The sequence below is a fragment of the Schistocerca gregaria genome, chromosome 2, assembly GCF_023897955.1.
Source record: "Schistocerca gregaria isolate iqSchGreg1 chromosome 2, iqSchGreg1.2, whole genome shotgun sequence".
Lineage (NCBI taxonomy): Eukaryota > Metazoa > Arthropoda > Insecta > Orthoptera > Acrididae > Schistocerca > Schistocerca gregaria.
Window position 1 is genome coordinate 394,009,565 of NC_064921.1, and position 19,105 is coordinate 394,028,669.

At 38.2% G+C, this 19,105-nt stretch overlaps 1 protein-coding gene across 3 annotated transcripts in view; it reads right to left on the reverse strand.

The window, feature by feature from the left end:
* The window catches only part of LOC126322042 (lysine--tRNA ligase), a 74,287-nt gene that overhangs the window by 9,392 nt on the left and 45,790 nt on the right, over positions 1-19,105 (reverse strand). For all 3 annotated transcript variants that reach the window (XM_049994253.1, XM_049994252.1, XM_049994254.1), the window contains exon 8: positions 12,667-12,879. In XM_049994253.1, the coding sequence (XP_049850210.1) occupies positions 12,667-12,879 (213 nt within the window). The remainder of the gene's footprint in view (positions 1-12,666; positions 12,880-19,105) is intronic.

Consider the following 19,105-nt stretch of genomic DNA (forward strand, 5'->3'; position numbering starts at 1 on the left):
AACAATGTGTTTAGTATATACTATTGTCTGAGTTAGCACACTTCCTGCTACCATCTTAGTGCTGCTTGTGGTCACACTTTTTTCTAAACTTGGGTTCGCAGTGTTTTTTGTGTGCAAATTGCATATCTTTTGTAGAAATGTCGTTGAAGATAAATGTGCAAGAAGACGACCATAAGAGAAAGAAAATGACCTTATAAATGAACGTAAAATAAATGAAAAAGCCAAAAGTGGTGTGCGCATTGCTGATTTAGCATGCACACAGAATCTGTCTATATCATCTATCTGCACTAACAACAAGAACAAGATTAAGGAGATAGATTCTTCAAAGAGAGTGACGGGAGTATCTAAACAACAGCTTTGTATTCTGGACAATGTCGAAAGGTTGCTCCTTATACGCATGAATGAAAAGCAACTGCAAGGCAACACTATTAACAAAAATACAATTTCTGAGAAGGCAAGAATGATTTTTGCCGACCTCATTAAGAAGACACCAGGATCATCAGTGACTGAAGAAGTGTTTAAGGGAAGCTGTGGATGGTTTGAGAAGTTTACGAGAAGAACTGGCATGTACAGTGTTGTGAGGTGCAATGAAGCACCCAGCTCCGACACAAAGGCAGCAGAGAAATTCATCAGCAACTTCAAGGTGTTTGTAAATTCTGAGGGTTATCTGCTACAACAGGTTTTTAATTGTGGCAAGATGGGTCTATTCTGGAAAAAAATGTCGAAGCGTATATTTATAACAGCAGAGGATGATGCATTGCCTGGCCACAAGCCAATGGAAGACTGGCTCAAACTGCTATTCTGCACCAACGCAAGCAGCAATTTGAAAATTAAACTGCTGCTTAAAAGAGTAAAGTCCAGATGAGCAGGTTAAATGTGATGCGGAGGTTCACCAACAAGGTTTGTGTTGCATGTATCTTTTTTGTGATTGATGAAGTGTTTGATCCTTTGGTGAAAAAATATTTGCTTGGGATGAATCTGTGACTCCACGCCTTGCTTGTTATGGACAACACTTCTGCTGGTTCTCCAGGCCTACAAGAACACATTCTTGAAGAATTTCAATTCATCAACATCCAATTTCTGCCTCGTAACACCACTCTGTTGTCCCAGCCTATGGACCAGCAGATTATTTACAACTTTAAGAAGCTCTACACTAAGGCACTCTTTGGGCATTGTTTTTAGTTGACTGAAGCTACTAAGGAGAGTTAATACATCACTCAATTTAGACTCTTACAGTAGTAACCATAGCAAGAGACAATGGAGGTTCGAACTTAAGATGCATGAATTGCCGCTGGAGAAATACCTGCCAGCCACACACTTGAAACAATCCACATTCGCACCTCCTTACAGGGCCAATACTCAAATATCAATGCAACTGGCAACCATAAGAAGGTGGTGCCAGGTATAGATAATTGAAGTAGTTAAAACGTTGTAAAATTTTCCATTGGATTAATTAATTTTTGTGTTCTTTGTTACATGAAACAAATAATATTGCCACGGGAAAGAGAGGACGTATCACAAAAGAAGGATATGCAAGGACAAAGAATAAAATTTGCATAGGAAGTACCAGAAAGAGCCTCACTCATATTTAGTAGTAGTAGTAGTAGTAGTAGTAGTAGTAGTATCACCACCACCTGGCCCCTTCCATCCCAAAAATTGGAGCATTTTAACTAGTAAAATAGTGTATTTATTAAAAATCATTTTGACTGACAATTTTGAGGAAGTGTAAGAGCAACAATAATGAGTTGCAGTGTATGTTCGCAACATGTAACAGGATAATTCAGAACATATTCTCAGAACAATTAAGAAAGGGATATTCATTTTAAAGTCTTACAATTAGTAAATCACAAGGACAAAAATGGATACAGCAGGTAAAAGAGCTGTTGACAATTCAGTAATTAATGTACAAGTACAAAATGTTGCCACGACTAACGCGACGACAAATGATAGTGTGAACATGTAAGGAGTTGGACGAAAATCACCTCTTTTTTTTTTTTTTTTTTTTTTTTTTTTTTTTTTTTTTTTTTTTTTTTTTTTTTTTTAAAAGCTCAATTATAATTGAGGATAGCAATGTTGTGATTAATGACATGACTTTATTTATGGTACACAAAATAAATTTATCAATATCACTAGGAAGCATGTTTTCACATGAGGCTCGTGAAAGGTGCGGTGGTGCAGACTCTAGTAGATCTAAAATTTCTGCATTGAGCGAAATGGACCTGAATGTAATCAGATACAATTCAGTAGGTGTCCTAAATTATACCCCAACAGTGATACAACTTATGCAAGGATGATGAAAACTCTTAATGATTTTAGGAACAAACAAGCACAAAAACTTAATGAACTAACACAAAACTTTAATGATATAACACCAAAATTTAATAAGTTAAGACAAAAAATGAAGATTCTTCAAAACAACAAACATTTAATGATTTTAGGTATCATATGGCACAAAAATTTGAGGGACTTTCAAATGAACAAATGCAAAAATTTGATGAGTTAAGTAAAAAGTTACACACTGACCTGTCAAATGTCAAATGGAAAAAGAATTAAAACTCTAGTTATTCACAGATCTGTTTTAGGGAATAGATACACTACGTAAAAAGGCACAGGAGGAAATGGGTGGTGTTAATGGAAGCATTTGATTCCACCAGTCTGCTCTGACCCATGACATAATGGTGCTGTGGTGTGTGACATCACTATGGCATGGAGTTTGAGTTGGTCGTGTCAGTAGAGGTCATATTGTTATATCTGATGGTGCCCTCTGGCGGTCAATGTTGACAAGCTGAATTTAACTTGTGGTATTGGGTTCATTTGAGGTTAGATAATTGGTGCGATAACCAGGATCATGGAAGTGTTTTCGGTGAGTAATTAATGTTTTTTGTTGTTGTTGTGCGTTTGATGTTTTTGTTAGGTCTGATTAGTTTAGTGTTTACTGTGCGGAAAGAAGTCTAACTCTCTGACTGATTCTGTTAGGTATGGGTATGAAAGTGAAATTCACGAGTGTATCATTATGTACTGAGATGGGTAATGATATGACATCTGTCATACAGTTTTTGCAGATATTTGGCCGAATTGCTGAATATGTTAGGTGTCATAGTTTGTGGTAACAACATGAGGTTAACGAGAGTTCTGGCAGTTCGGACCAGGGACATGTATACGTGTCATATTGTGTGTGTGTGTGTGTGTGTGTGTGTGTGTGTGTGTGTGTGTGTGTGTGTGTGTGTCCAACCTAGATGATCTTGCTGGAGACTTTTGGTGGTAAGTAATTTTTGTTTTGGTTTTATTCTATAGTAATTGCGATGTTTTGAGTGTTTTATATTTACGGTAGGTCAGTTGTGTTTTAATTGATGTAGTGAATATGGAGCATCTGATTTTAAGGTTTTGGTTCAATTTTTCAGAGTTGTAGGTATTGTTTTTTTGGTATCAGTAGCTGCGGTTGAGCTATATATGTGTAGAGGAAAGCTATAATTGAATTTTTTTTCAATATTATTTGTTTTGGAATGGTAAGGAGATTGTTTTAAATTATTGCATATTCAGCTTGTCCCTGTCCTAAATCCTCAATTTTCTGCAGTTGTCCCGCTAGTTTCATTTTATAGACGATATTGTCTCATTGTTTGTTCCCAATTGTTGTTGTTTGTATGTAGTGATGTCATTGCAGACAGGTGGAATTGGGTACTTTTGTAATGTTAAAGGCAGGTAAGCTGAAAAACGTAAGCGGCACAAAGATTAAAATCCAAGGTCCTCAGTCAGAAATTTACACCAAAGTGTAAAAGAGAAGCAAGATACTATTACAAAGTTACAAACTACATCACAGTGTATATGCGGACAAGGGGAAAAAGTCCCGAATTTCCTAGTTAAAAATACAGTTTTTCTCAGGTGAAAATATACTTTTCCGTGTTAAGTGACAGTGTATTCTCCGCTGGAACTGTAAAACTTACAAATCCTTTGCATGGTTAAGGTTTTATACGTCAGCGTACAACTTCCCGACACTTTAGGAAATGAAACACCGGGGGGAGGAGGGGGAATCACATTTCTGAAAGGTCTTTGATGTGCAGTAACATGTACGCTGCATACTTTTGTATTATGAAAGTATAAATTCGAATTATACGAAACACAGCATGTTAGTTTCTGAATCACGGAAACTGCGATTGTAACCCATTCATGTCACATGTTCTTGGCAGCCAATAACAGAAGATATTCAGAGCATAGGACATGTGATGTAGTCAGCCAATAGAAACATCACTGAAGTAGAGCGAACACACAAATAGGAAAAGTTAATGGTGTACGTTAATACACATATGTTGTTACAAGACAAGCTAAGCTTTCACATATTATACTAGTCCATTTTGCATGTGTTATGGTTTAAGATACATCACACAAATGTGCTAGTAGAATTTTAAATAATGACGTCAATGTATGGTCTTCTGGGCTCAGGATTCTTCTAAGTGGGAATGTCTGGTCTTCTGGGCTCAAAATTCTTTTAAGTGGCTGGTCCTCAAAGTGTTAAGTTTTAAATGAGAATCAAACACTTTGGGATTTAAGAAATTCATCGCACACTCTCACATGTAACATAATTCATCTTGCATAAAAGGAAATTTATTTTGAAAGTAACACTTTTCAAACAACCATTCACAATACTTTTCGGCAGCCTGTTCGAAATAGGTTCTTTTCAGCAGTTGCCAGAGAGCACCAGAAAACAGGCATGCCCAGTTATGATGACAGAGGAAGCCCGTACGTTTGCACACATAAAGCATTAAGAGATCTTACATTATGTCATGAAGAAACATGACACCAGACGGTACTCCTTGAACATCCGATTTTTGTAAATCTTTCCAAAGAGCAGAATTCGACTGACTTTAAAGTGCATGTTCATATGACTAGATTCACAATGAAATAGGCCCCACAACCTGATATTAAGCTTTTCAGTGTGGTTTTCGACATGTAAATTTTCTTGGAATGCCAGTACTGTATTATTCATGTTTGGTTCTTTATTATGGCATAATGCCATATGCGCCAGAAGATGAACTAGAAATTCCATTAACAGCTGAAACTAGCCAATAGTGTAGAATGAAACACTCCATTTCAAATAAATTGAGTGCCTCTGCGGAAAAGATTAAAATAAGCCAAATTTCTTTAGCAAACTGTCAAAAATGTGGAAATAAAATCAGAAAACTGAAACTGGTATTTTAGCCTTCCATAATTATGGGAATGTATTTTTATTAACGTGATAGATTCCGCCCACAGAAATCTGTTTTGTTTTCATTTGAAGTGAGAACTGTAAACGAAGTGGAAACAGCAAAATCACTGCACATAAACTGGGATCATGTGGAGACTATTATTTGTGAGGAAAATGCACAAACTGTAACCACCAAGTCTCTTTCTTTTCTCTTCAAGTGGAAATTGCTGCACAGAAGAATATAACCAGGTGGTGTCTTTACTTGCATGAATTCAGTTTCAAGGTAGTGTACATCAAAGGCAAACAAAACACAATTGCTGATACTTTGTTGCGGCTACTGTGATAGTTAAATGAATTTTTAGAGCTTACCTAACAGAATTTTGAAATTCTGCTTCCTATTTATGCAAGACAAAACACACCAATCATATTATGTAAAAAGAGCTATAGCCCAAAGCTATTGCAAGAAGATTCACACTGGAAAAATACAAAGACTCAAACTTGAAGGAGATGATGATAATAACATAAACATTTTTATACTATTTATAAAGGAGTTTATAGATGAATTCATTCTTTACAATCACAATGTATGGAGTCATTATGATGTTTCTAAATGCACCAATAAGGTAACCATGTACTGCTACTCCCCCAAAATTCGTCACTAAATTCTCCACATAATTTGAAAATGTGTTACCAGTCACAAGACCACAAATGCTTCAGCAAATCAAAATTAATTATTGGGGGACGGGGGGGATTAATACAGAAACCAAACTGTATTGTGACGTACAATAAATTATGAAAGATGTGGTCAGAGCTGATAAATATCTTTTGAATAGTGGGGTGATCGACAATTCGGTACCATTCCAAGTTCCATCAGTATCAGATACTGGTAAGCGCAGCTACATTCAAAGGAAGAGATACTGATTTTGCATGCTTCTTACAAAAATTGCCAGGAACTCCAACGACCAAGGTGCAGCAGTCCGTATGCATTGCATTAAGTATGTAAATGGCTTAAGTGATGTTTTTTCCAAGTACGTTAAGTTGTATGCATTGAGGTCAGTGACTGCCAGTTCTATTATAGAAGAATTACAGACGACTATTTCCCGAGAGTAGGAAAGCTGCAGATACTGTTAACTGACAATAGAAGAAACTGTTAACTTATAATGCGCCATCATACTTCACAGGTAACAGATGAAAGGAATTCACGATCACAAATAAAATAGAACATATACCACTATCACAAATCCAGCCTGAAGCAGGCCCCGTAGGAAGGATGTTTAAAGAATTTAATAGATTTATGTGCTTCTACACACCACAGAAACACACACAATGCGTCAATTTCATCTCGCCATTTCAGCAAATCTTTAATAACTTGCCACACAGCTGTACTTTGGCAGGTTTTACAACAACAGAATTAATATTTGAGAAACGAGAAATGAGCAAGTGGGAAGAACCACTGCCTAAAGTACCAAAGGGAGGCATGTCATTTGAAGAAAAAGTATGCCAAGCCTTGATTGATCTAAGAGAAAAGGCCGAGCGAGAAAAAAGTCTTATGACAGAAGATTAGGGGACACTGCACAATTCCATATAGGACAAGAAGTATTGTTTCAAATGTACCCAAAGTCTATCAAATACGGAAAACTTCACCACAAGTGGCAACTCTTATACACTGGCCCATTTCTAACTACACATGTCCCTCATCCAGGATAATATAGACTAGTTTATCCTATCAGTTGAAAGCACAAGGGCCCTTAAAAACATAAGGATGTAAAGAAATTTGTATGCTGAAAGGGTCTGACAAAACATTAAGCCAACTGATGAGGTTGTTGTGCTAAAAGTACAGTGAAAATATTTCACTGTAAATTATGAATGATGTAAATTAGTTTTAAGATAAGTTTCTCTCTTGTTATTTATAAGTGTGTAATTAGAAATAGGGACATTATTAGTAATTTAAGATTTTGTTCACCGACAAAAGGATGTTGGGAAATAAGTAATAAGCTGAATTTAATCACAAATATGCATAATTCACTACAAAAAGTACACACACATTCCAACAGCAAACTGATAAATGTGGTAGGGAGAACTAAATGATGTAGCATTACGACAAGAGGTAATGTGGAAGTGCTGTAGACTCTGAATCTCAGGACAGTGACCTTGGCACATGTGTGAAAGCAAAATGAATCCAGCACACTGATTAATGCACCAGACTGTCTGCTGACATTAGTGTCTGTTTCCCAAGTAGAATAGAGATGAAAGACAATGAATATAAATTTATTACTACAGACAAATATAAATTGACTACAGAAATAAATACCGAGATCTACACTATAACAATAAAAATAATGTAAGAAAATAAAATGAACTAACTATGGAAAGATCTCTACACACTAAGTCACTATTCACAATATATACACAAAAATCTATATTATGGTTATATATAAAATAAAGTCCTATAGTATAGCAAATCTGTATATACCATGAAAGAATGAAGAATTCTAGGGATATGATCATCCTCTGAATAAGCTACTGGAAGGAAGATACCAATTAATGGAAGAGACGCAAAAGGTAAATCGAAGCGATAGATATGCTGTCAATATTTGTGCTCTCACAAAAATAGGTTGAATTCTGAGAAACTGTCAGGAAGTAACGAACTAAAAACATTTGCATACTAAATGAAAATATACAGGCAGATAAAAAAAAAAGTGTCCAGTACTTTGAGTCTGTCAAATGTGTCAGCAGGGTATTATGATGTCTTACTAGCAGTACTCTACCTACCATTAGGTGGTCTGCAGTCATTTATGTGGTTCGAGACATGTTGTAGGCTATGTTGTGTGTCTTATTGTACAGTACAGTCAACCCTGGGTACTGTATGATGGTGTTTTACATTCTTCCAAACACAGATTCACTTATGTGTTTACTGATAGTGTGCTGTTTATATGTACAAATAGTGTAGCACATTTACATCTTCTCCCTTCAACCACTTGTTAGGAATGGAAGCCTACTACTCAACAAGTGAAATGGTGGATATGATATTCTGCTATGGGTCAGCAAATGACATAGGCTGTGCGAGCTTGTGCCTGGTGTGTTGTTAAATACCCACAGTGCAGAGGGCCCTCTGATAAGATGTTCGGCAGACTTTCCCAGCATCTGACGGACACAGGTACCCTTGCACCTTGGAAGGCCCTGCACAGTCTGCACACATGACATGGAGGAGCATGTGCTATGTTCGGTGGATGAAACCAGACACTAGTGTGCGACAATTAGCAGCAGCAGAGGGCATGTCATACTCACTTATCTGGGGGAGGAGGGTAATTCATGAACAATTGCAGTATCCATATCATTTACAGTATGTTCATGCTCTAAGGCCACACATTTACAGTGTGTTCATGCTCTAAGACCACAGGACCATCATGGCAGATGGCGGTTCTGTCAATGGCTGTAGAAAAGTGTGGCTTCATATCCAAGATTTTATTTACCAATGAAGCAGGGTTCACAAGAGATGATGATGTGAATTCCTATAACCAGCATGTATGGGCAGATGTAAATTCCTAAGCAATTCAGGAAAAGGGCATCAACACTGATTCTCAATCAACATACAGGTACACGTACTATGTGATAGATTATTAGGGTCATAAGTGCTACCCCACAATGGTTATCAGAGGTGAGTCATTCCATGTCACATCAACACACCTAGTTTACCTCACCCTCTTAGATTTTGCTGAAAGTTGGTATACTTATAGTGGGCAATGAGACTAAGAAAAAAACCAAATTTCAATTTTCTATCTCAAACCATTCCTGAAATATGGTCACGTAAACTTTTCAAAAACCAGCCTAAAATGTGTGAACGGACTTTTTTAAAATTGTCCTGGGAGCTGCCCTGATTGAGCTAGAGAACTGGGAAAGGTGTCATTTTGCATGCTCTTTCCAGTGATAGACAAAAAACATAACTTCTAATTAATAACCCTTTCCAAATGGTAATTAATATTTTGATTTAATTTTTTTTTTACAAAAAGTACATAATTGAAAATTTTCAAAATATTTCCATAACTACTTGATACTATTGTAAATCACATGGCATAATATAAATGTGGGATGATGATGGCTTCATTGTTAAAAAAATTATTCTGGACTCTTGTTTTTCACTAACGGCCCTAGTTTGACCAAATCTCAACCTTTAACAAACATGAATTTCTTTAAAATATACTGGAAGGTAAGTAAAAAAAGTATTAGAAATATCAAAACATCACCTTATTAAACCAAAACCTATCAGCATATTTTATAATTAAGTTGATTGCTTATTTTAATTTCATACAACTTCACTAACAGTATATTAACCGATACAACAAAAACAAGAAATTGAGCATTTAACTACAAACTGAAATAAAGTATGAATAAGTACAAGTATTTACATAATAGTTCTGGTCCATGATGTTTGAAATGGAACTAATAAACAAATTAAATACATAATGCTTGTTTTTGAGTAACAGGTATCTGTACATAGCTAAATTTAACACAATAGGTACTAACAATAATTCTGAAACAACTTTCTATAAAATATACATTAACACTAACCTGAGACAAAAATTAAGTTTTGAGTTGAAAGCTGTTTCCCAATAAATTGTCTTGGAACTTCACATATTACATTTTAATAAAGCTGACTGGGTTTGGTTTACATCACTTTCATTAAGAATGTATGTTCTCCCTGTCGGAGTAAATGGATACACTTTTGTGAGAACATCCACAACTGACAACCACAGGACCTGCATGTGCAGGATAAGAGAATGACTTAGCTGGTCCACATGGATGAAGAAGGAAAGTTATTTTCACTTCATCAAGTTCTTCGTTTTTTCTAAAATGTACCCAAGCCACCAGTTTCTGCCATATACAATGGTGACATAGCCTGATACATCTTGTAACTTCAGTTTGTCTGGTGATGTAGTTACTTCCCTCTCCCAACTCAGCATATCACCTGAGAAGTATTTGGCTATTAATTTTGATGTAGTGTTGGGAATGAAAGCGTAATATTGCTGTGTTCTTTTGATTGTCAATGCCCCTTCAAGTCGGCTTTTTAAGAATATTTCTGAAGCAGCGTAGTCTTCTTGAATGGAATATGCAAAATCAACATTTGTGATATTATCTACTGCCCACTCAAATAGATCTCGTGCGGTTTGGATCTGATTTTGGTATGGCCTTTGCAAACTTGCATGAGCTGTCTCTTTACTGAACCCCCTACTCCATCACAAGGCCCTTTCCCATGTGCTGTGGCTGAAAAGTGCCACTCAGCTTTTATGTTAAAGTCTTCCTCATGAAGGCAAATGTTCAGGAAGCTTTTCTTATTTTTATACTGAGCAGCAGAACCGTCAGAATAATAGTATATCTTTTTTGGAATTTGTGTAAAAGTTTTCACAATACAACTTCTGGAAAATGTGGCAGTTTCTTACGTTTCTAAACTGTACAATCTGAACATGATTCATAGATACATCATAGCCTGCAAATTTCAGAAAACACGGCATCATTGTCTATGATTGTATTATACTGTATTCTTTATCACGGAGCTGGATGGTGCATATTTTTCTTCATGGTCGAAGAGGTAAATATCACTCTGTTCAAAGAAGAGTTAATATATCACTGAATTTACACTGTTACAATGGTAACTGCAGCGAGAGCCCGTGGAGGTGCAAACTTAAGATGCTGAGAAAGTATCCACCAGCAATGCACCTCGAAATTATCAACATTATTTATACCTCCTTATAGTGCCAGTACTCAAATACCAGTATACAAAGCTGTGTAAATGTTATTTTGTACTAATTAACTCTAAAGAAGGACATCACCTGGAAGCTTAGCTGTATTTTTAGTGTTGTTCATGAACCTAGTGACCACTGAATGCCCCAATTATATGGAGAATTGTTTGCTTTACTCCACAAGGACTTTCCAGTGTCATACAACATTAGACAGTAGTCAGTATATGAAAAGATGTGCTGCTCAGTGGAACATTAAATACAGGGTACTGAAAAAACTCTGTGCTCAAAATAACATATTATGACAGAGCAAATAACGAATACTTCATTAACTAACAAGGTGTTGGAAATGCATACTGAGTGAGCACTAAGCATATGCAAGTGTGTATGTGGCAAAGGAGATAAACAAAAACCTTCTTCAAATGCGGACACACCAAAGACGGTAATAGATACCTTACATAGTTTTGTAACATCCTGACATTTAGATCGAGCCTGTGATGATACTAGAAATGAACACAGCTAAAGGGGTTCTACTGAAAGTGAAAATATTTTACAATATGATAGTTAGGTAATCAAGCTCAAATAATTTAGGCAATGGAGTCAGAACCATCTTTCCTTGTGTAAATTCCTCCACACAAAAAACGGTGGTTTCAACAGGATGAATAGATGAAAAATAACACTCTGAAAACTAGTCCTGTGAAACAAGTGGCAGACAGAGCCACAGGTAGATACTACTGACTGACAAGAGAACAAGTAGCATGCGTATTACAGATTCTATATATCAGATAGCGTACAGGATTTCTAATTTACTAAATCATGCATTGTTCAATACTTAAAATTTTCTATCTTTTAGGCGATTCCTTTTGTGGATGTAATTTGGTACCACCACTCCACATTTGGCAACCTTCCCTGAATTACCACAATTGGAGCTTATATATGATGTCCTACTATACAAAACAATTTTATGATGATGTTATTAACCATAATATTGCTATGGCCACTGCAACATACTGGCGTTGATGGCAGCCAAAATTGGGTTACTTTTGCTATCACTGGTGTTGATAATGATAACATTTCTGGAATCACTGCATTGGAGAACATCCCTCCCCAAAATATCATCATTTATAAGACTTTTTACATTGTATGCGGCTGTGCAGTCATATTCTGTCTCCACCACAGCATCTGTTGTTGTTGCAAAACGGTTTTGCACTAATTCTGTGTAAATTAAATTGAGGTCATGTTTTTTATTATATTTTCATTAACAGGTTTTAAATAAGCTTCTGAGGTCTTCATTGTGGGAGCAAATATGTTATTCTCTTTTCTTCTTCATGGATTTGTTCACTATTGACTTGCCACTTTCAACATATACTATTAATTCAAATTATGTTTATCATCCAGATAAGAACAAATAGTAACACTCTCTTTCAGCAGGATGTTTATTCTGTTTTTCACTCGAACATGTTTAACCTATTCTTATTAGGCATCACCAGTGATTTTTATGTTACCTGTTCTTTTTATGTGATACCTTACAGGAATAGGTGAAACATGTCTGGTTAAAAACAAAATAACCATTCAGATGCAGAAGACTGATAGCATTTGTTTGTATCTTTATGATAAACGCAAATTACGTATCAACAGAGGAAGAATGGCTACAAATATTAACAATATAAAATTATGAACACAGCGAAGTTATCAGTAAGAAAGAACAAATATGGAGATATATAACTGGTCAAATAAATCAAATGAAAGTACCTTTGCCTGTTGCTCAAATCGTTCACGTTGGACAATAGGATCATTCAGCTCAGTGTATGCATTGCATATTTCTTTTGTTGCTACGAACAACTCAAATCTTTCTGTTAATCCTTTAACAGATCGATGCCATTTGGCTAAAGGACTCATTATTTGAGGATGGTCAATAATAAATGTTGGATTTATACTGTTTTCTTCAAGAAATTCTCCAACCAGCTGAAAAAAAAAGGTATGGAATTTTAACACACAGAGTATTACGAAAGTGCAACTTACGCTTCGGGACAGCTTTTCTTAATATTCGTTGTAGGAAAGTTCTGGTATAATGTAAATAATTTTGGATTAAAGGGGAGCACTCACCAAAAAGCAGAAGAACTGAATCATTAAAAGGCACAAACAAAGACAAAGAAACCTTGCTAGCTTCTGGAGTAATCATTTTTTCGAGCTTCACACGTATGCACCTGCATGGTGCTGGCACCAGGCAGGGGCACAGGCAAGTCTCTCTCTCTCTCTCTCTCTCTCTCTCTCTCTCTCTCTCTCTCTCTCATCAATTTAATAACTACAGATGGGGAAGTATAAGGCGGGTCTTTTTACAGCGTTCAGAGTACCTTGAGCAAAGTATGACTAACAACACATAGCTGTTTTTTCTGTTTGTAAAATGAATATGAATGCTCAGACTAATAAATACAACAAGATTGAAACATCTTTGAAGCATGAATAAATGAAGGGTTGTATTAAATGAGCAACAAAAATTGGCCAGGTGCAAGCAGGACTCGCACACTGAGAATTCCACACAAACTTAATTACGATGTAGGCACTTCATCCATTCAGAGAATCGAGGATCTCGACGATTTTGCCTGTTAGTGACATTGATACCAGCAACATATCGGTTCCAGGGATTCCACAACCTCTGAAAATGTTTTAATTTCAAGTTTGAAGTCAGATTACAAATGGCAGAAGAAATATTTTGTTTTTCATGCGACATAACTACAAATTAACAATTCTTGGATTTTTTTCCTTTGCTTGAACTGTGAAACCTTGCTTCTTGCAAATCTCATGATTCTCGGTCAATGGGAAATGCCCAGTTGGTTTTGACGAGAGTTCGTGAGTATCAAAATATATAACACAAATGGCTATTTCTTTTGATTGCATTGACTTACAAGCTTAACTCTTTTACATCTTAATATGTGACTTAAATATCAACCTGATACATCTAAGTGCTCCTGAAATATAGGGTTTGGAAACTGGACAGACAGACAACAATGTGATCTTATTAGGGTCCCGTTTCGACAAACTGAATATGTATCAAATTCCTATAGTGGTTCCTGAGATTAGCCCAAGCGCGCAGACAGAAAAACAGTGGATGACTTCAATTCCTAATAGTTCACCCAATTTGCATGAAATATTTATACATAGCTTTGCATTATTATGTACTCCTTATGGCCTGCCAGACAACACTAATGCACTTTGGTGGCTGTTCTACTTGTCAGAGTTATTGCAGCTCAATCATTTACATACCTACATACTGATGATGTGTGCATGTACGAAGCTACATTGACATCCAACTACATCCTATATAGTCAGATGTCAATGTAACTTTGTACATGCACACATCATCAGTAGGTAGGTATGTGAACGATTGAGTTGCAATTCTCTGTGAAAGGTAGACGGCCACCGAAGCGCATTACTGTTGTCACCAGGTCTGGTAGGCTATATAAGGGGCATGAACAGCATCTGATGTTGAATGATCACTCGCCATCAAGGTTCCAGCTGACCACATGTGACCACCACACAAGGGATGATTTCTGTACTGTGCATCAAGCAGATATGCGCCAACCATCCAAGAACAAGTAAGGGATCTCCTGCAACATTCTGGTCAAAAACTGGCAGCAGCAGGAGCCATACTAGGGAATTAGCGATCTGTATGTAGGCTGCTGTTAACATCACAACACAAATGGCTGCCTTTGGAGAGGTGATATAACTGCTATTGAATAGAATAGCATTGTGTTCAGCAATGAACTGCGATTCTGCACTACTGGATGACCATCATCAGTGAGTATGGCTGTAAGCTGGGGAGAGGTTCTTTCAATATTTTGGAGAGGCACAGAGGTGTTACTCCAGAAGTTATTGTGTGGGGAATGATTGGGTACAACTTCATCACAGCTAGTAGTGGTTGAGGGAACTCTGACAACACAACAGCTTGTCACAGTCATCTGTCCTCATGTGTTCCCTGTCATGCAACAATATATGGTGCCTTTTCTCAACAGGACAATGCTCATCAACACACGACAAGTCTCTATGAACCACGTGCATGGTGTCCAGATTCTCCCGTGACCAGGAAGATCCGCATATTTGTCCCTCAAAGAACATGCATGGGACCAGCTTGGATATTAACTCTGACCCAGTTTCAGTGTATCAAGGACCAGTAGCAACAGCCGTGGGCCACTTTCTCTAACAAGGGGAGGCCGCCAATTGTGAAATTCAGATTCGATTCATACTGCGCATAATAAAAACTCATGGCCAGAGGTGTAATGTGGCAAAGCACCAAGATGCACTTCTCAGCCATTGTCAAGAAAATCGACAGTTAAAAGAAACCGTTGCGGTGAAATACTCTTTATGGTTAATAATTTTCTACAGCGTCATGGGGAAGCGGTAAGTGCTCGGGTTCGTAATCCGAAGGTCGCCGGATCGAATCTCGCGCCATGCAACCCCCCTTTTATTGTATTATTATTTTTTTTAAATTTAAATGTGTGTGTATATATAATTCCCGGCAATTAGTTGCAACAATTATGCATATAAGTTGTTGAAAGTCGTTTGTCGTGGAAAAACTGGCGACTTCGAACATCATTATGTTTTCCGCAAACGAAGTTGTATTTCACAAATGTTGTTGTCTTCCTAATGTCAACCACGTTTAGTTAACGGAAGACGTAGAAACAATATTCCGAAACGAAAAGGTATAGTGTAAGTCAAACATTCGAATTATAATAGAGACCCCACGAACACAAATTTGCTGTGGCAGGTACGAAATATAAACTCCGTTAATCGCTCGTTACACTTGAAGGACAGATGTTGAATGGGCAGAAACGAGCTGCCGCATAACAGCGTAGTTGCCTGCTAACTACGAAAGAAGGTAGATGCGGTCCCTAGCGCAACTTTTATAACATTGTCGAAAATCAGTGTAAACGGGAGAGCTTTGGTACACCCTGTTAAACAAACGGAAAAATGGAGGCGGTACAATTGGAGAGCGATCTGCATTCACCAACATGAATAAGCAATTCATTAATAGTATATGAATTACAAGAAACTAATAATAAAAAAAAATTGCATGGCGCGAGATTCGACCCGGTGACCTTCGGATCACGAACCCGATCACTTGCCGCTGCACAAAATTATTAATCATAGAGATTATTTCACCGCAATGGTTTCTTTTAACTGTCGATTTTATCGACAACGGCTCAGAAGTGCATCTTGGTGCTTTGCCACGTTACACCTCTGGCCATGAGCTTTTATTATGCGCAGTATGAATCGAATCCGAATTTCACTATTGGCGGCCTCCCCGTGTAAGTAGAGGGTACAACAGTTTTGACACCCTTCCCACAGGAATTAGTGCATGCATCTAGGCCAGAATGGGTGCGATGTCATACTGTTAAGTGGGCTCAAACAGCCAGTTTATTTGTCAATTTGACGTGATATGGTAATCACTGAAGGGTCTTTCTATGTAAACTGGAGGTCTTGTTATGTCTGTAACATTTCCCATTCCTTTGTCTAGTGGTAAATCACCATGCCTCACATCATCAAACCTTTGCTGTGTACTGTTCATACTCTTGTCTACCTGTTTTTATTTATTTTTTGAGCAATAATAGAAATCTCTGGATGGAGCGATATGTAAAATAATGGAAAGGCAACCATTCACCTATAGTGGATCTATGTGTGGAGCACAGTAAAACATAGTAGAAAGCAGCATTCACACTACCTTTTGAACAATAGCTCTTTTTCCAGCAAATAGCTCACACAACGACACAAACACCCAGGTGCACATTCCCATGACCATGCCAAGACAGGCCCCATGGTCATGGGAGTGTGCATTCAGATGTCTGTGTGGTTGTATGTAACATTGCTGGCAAAAGAACAAGTGCTCCATAGTTAGTGTGAATGCTGTTTTATGTTGTGTGTTAGAGTGCTCCACACATCAATGTGGTTTCTTTTATTTTACATGCAAAGATGATGAAAATGGTTCAAATGGCTCTAAGCACTATGGTACTTATCATCTAAGATCATCAGTCCCCTAGACTTAGAGCTACTTAAACCTAACTAACCCAAGGACATCACACACATCCATGCCTGAGGCAGGATTTGAACCTGCGACCATAGCAGCAGCATGGTTCTGTACTAAAGTGCCTAGAACTGCTCGGCCACAGCGGCCGGCTAAAGACCATGAAATAACATCACATTTTTTGTCACTGTCTATGCACAAACCTTCCTCATGAATCCATCTGGAAACCATATAAAAACCCCTGCAATTCCTAAGGTTAGGCTTTACAAACACAGAAAATTGTGTTGGGGAGGACTCTGAGGAATATGTGTAGATGCTTATACACAACACATTCATGTTCAAGACAAAATAAACCATGGCTCATGCCACATTGTCTGTTACGAGGTTTCCAGTGAAGTACAGCATCCCAGTGTTAGAACATCCACCTTATTCATCTGACCTAACACCATGTGACTTACCCATTCCCCAATGTGAATCTGCATTAATAGGAACAAAAGTTTAGTCCACTGAAGCAGTTTTGTAGGGCTAAAGGAGGGGAGTATATGGAGAGCGACAATAGCCAAATATGAATCTTTATTAAATAAAATGTTTCATGCCCGATTATTTTATAGCCATACCTCATATACTATAATGACAGGATTATGGAAAGGATAAATTGCTTCTCACCATATAGACAAGATGTTGAGTTGCAGACAGCCACAACAAAAAGACTGCTACATGTTTCACATTTAGACCAAAAGGCACACATGCACATTCTCTCTCTCTCTCTCTCTCTCTCTCTCTCTCTCTCTCTCTCTCTCTCTCACACACACACACACACACACACACACACACATCCACACCCACGCAAGCACAAGCGCAACTCTCACACACATGACCACTGTATCTGACAACAGAGGCTGGACTGCGAGCAACTGCACCTGATGGGAAAAGCAATCTGTGAGTGGTGGCGGGGTGGCTAATGAGGGGTCTGGATGAGACAGCAGGGTAGGGGAAGGTGTAGTGTTGCTTGTGAGAGCATGCAGGGACATGGTAGGGACAAAGTAAGGCTGCTAGATGCTTCTGGGAGGTTTGGTAGAGGTGGTGGTGGACAGACGAGGGGAGAGGCGGGAGGTGGCTGGAGAGTGGACAAGGAATGAAATAAAGGCGGGGGGGGGGGGGGGGGGGGGGGAAAGACTAGTGAGTGCGTTGATGGAATAAAAGGCTGTGTAGTGCTGGTATTGGAGCAAGGAAGGGGATAGGTGGGTGAAACACAAGGACTAGCGAAGGTTGAGGGCATGGAGATTATAGGAACGTAGAACATATTACAAGAAGAGCTCCCACCTGCACAATTCAGAAAAGCTGGTGCTCGTAGCAAGGTTCCAGATGGTGTGGGCTGTGAAGCAGTCATTGAGGTGAAGCACATTATGTTGAGCAGCATGTTCAGCAACTGGGCGGTGCAGCTGTATCTTGGCCACAATTTATCGGTTACCATTCATGCGTACAAAAGCGTGTTGGTTGTCATGCCCATGTAGAAAGTAGCCCAGTGGTTGCAGCTTAGTTTGTAGATCACAGGACTGCTTTCACAAGTAGCTCTATCTTTGATGGTTTAGGAGATGCCTGTGACTGGACTGGAGTTACGTGGTGGTGGTGATGGTGGGAGGATGTATCAGACAAATCTACGAGGCATGAGACAAGCAATTGGGAGCATGAAAGAGGACACTGCATAGGTTTGGTGGGCAGTAGAATACCATTGTGGGAGCTGTGGGATGGATAGTGGGTACGATATTACTCATTTCCAAGCACGATGAGAGGTAGTCGAAATCTGGTGAAGAATGTGATTCGGCTGCTTCAGTCCTGGGTGGTAACAAGTCACTAGGGGAGTGCTCTTTTGTTGCCAGACTGTGGCAATGTAGGAGGTGTTCGCAGAGAGAAAGCACAGGAAATGTTTCTGTAGAAGGTTGAGAGGGCAATTTCGGTCTGTGAAGGCCTTAGTGACACCATTCGTATATTTGGAGAGGGACTGCTCCTCACTACAGATGTGAGGGACACAGGTGGCTAGGCTGTATGAAAGGCACTTCTTGGTATAGAATTGGTGGCAACTGTCAATGTGTAGGTATTTGTGGTGGTTGCTCGGTTTGATGTGGACGAAGGTACTGATGCAGCTGTCTTTGAAGTGGAATTCTACATTGA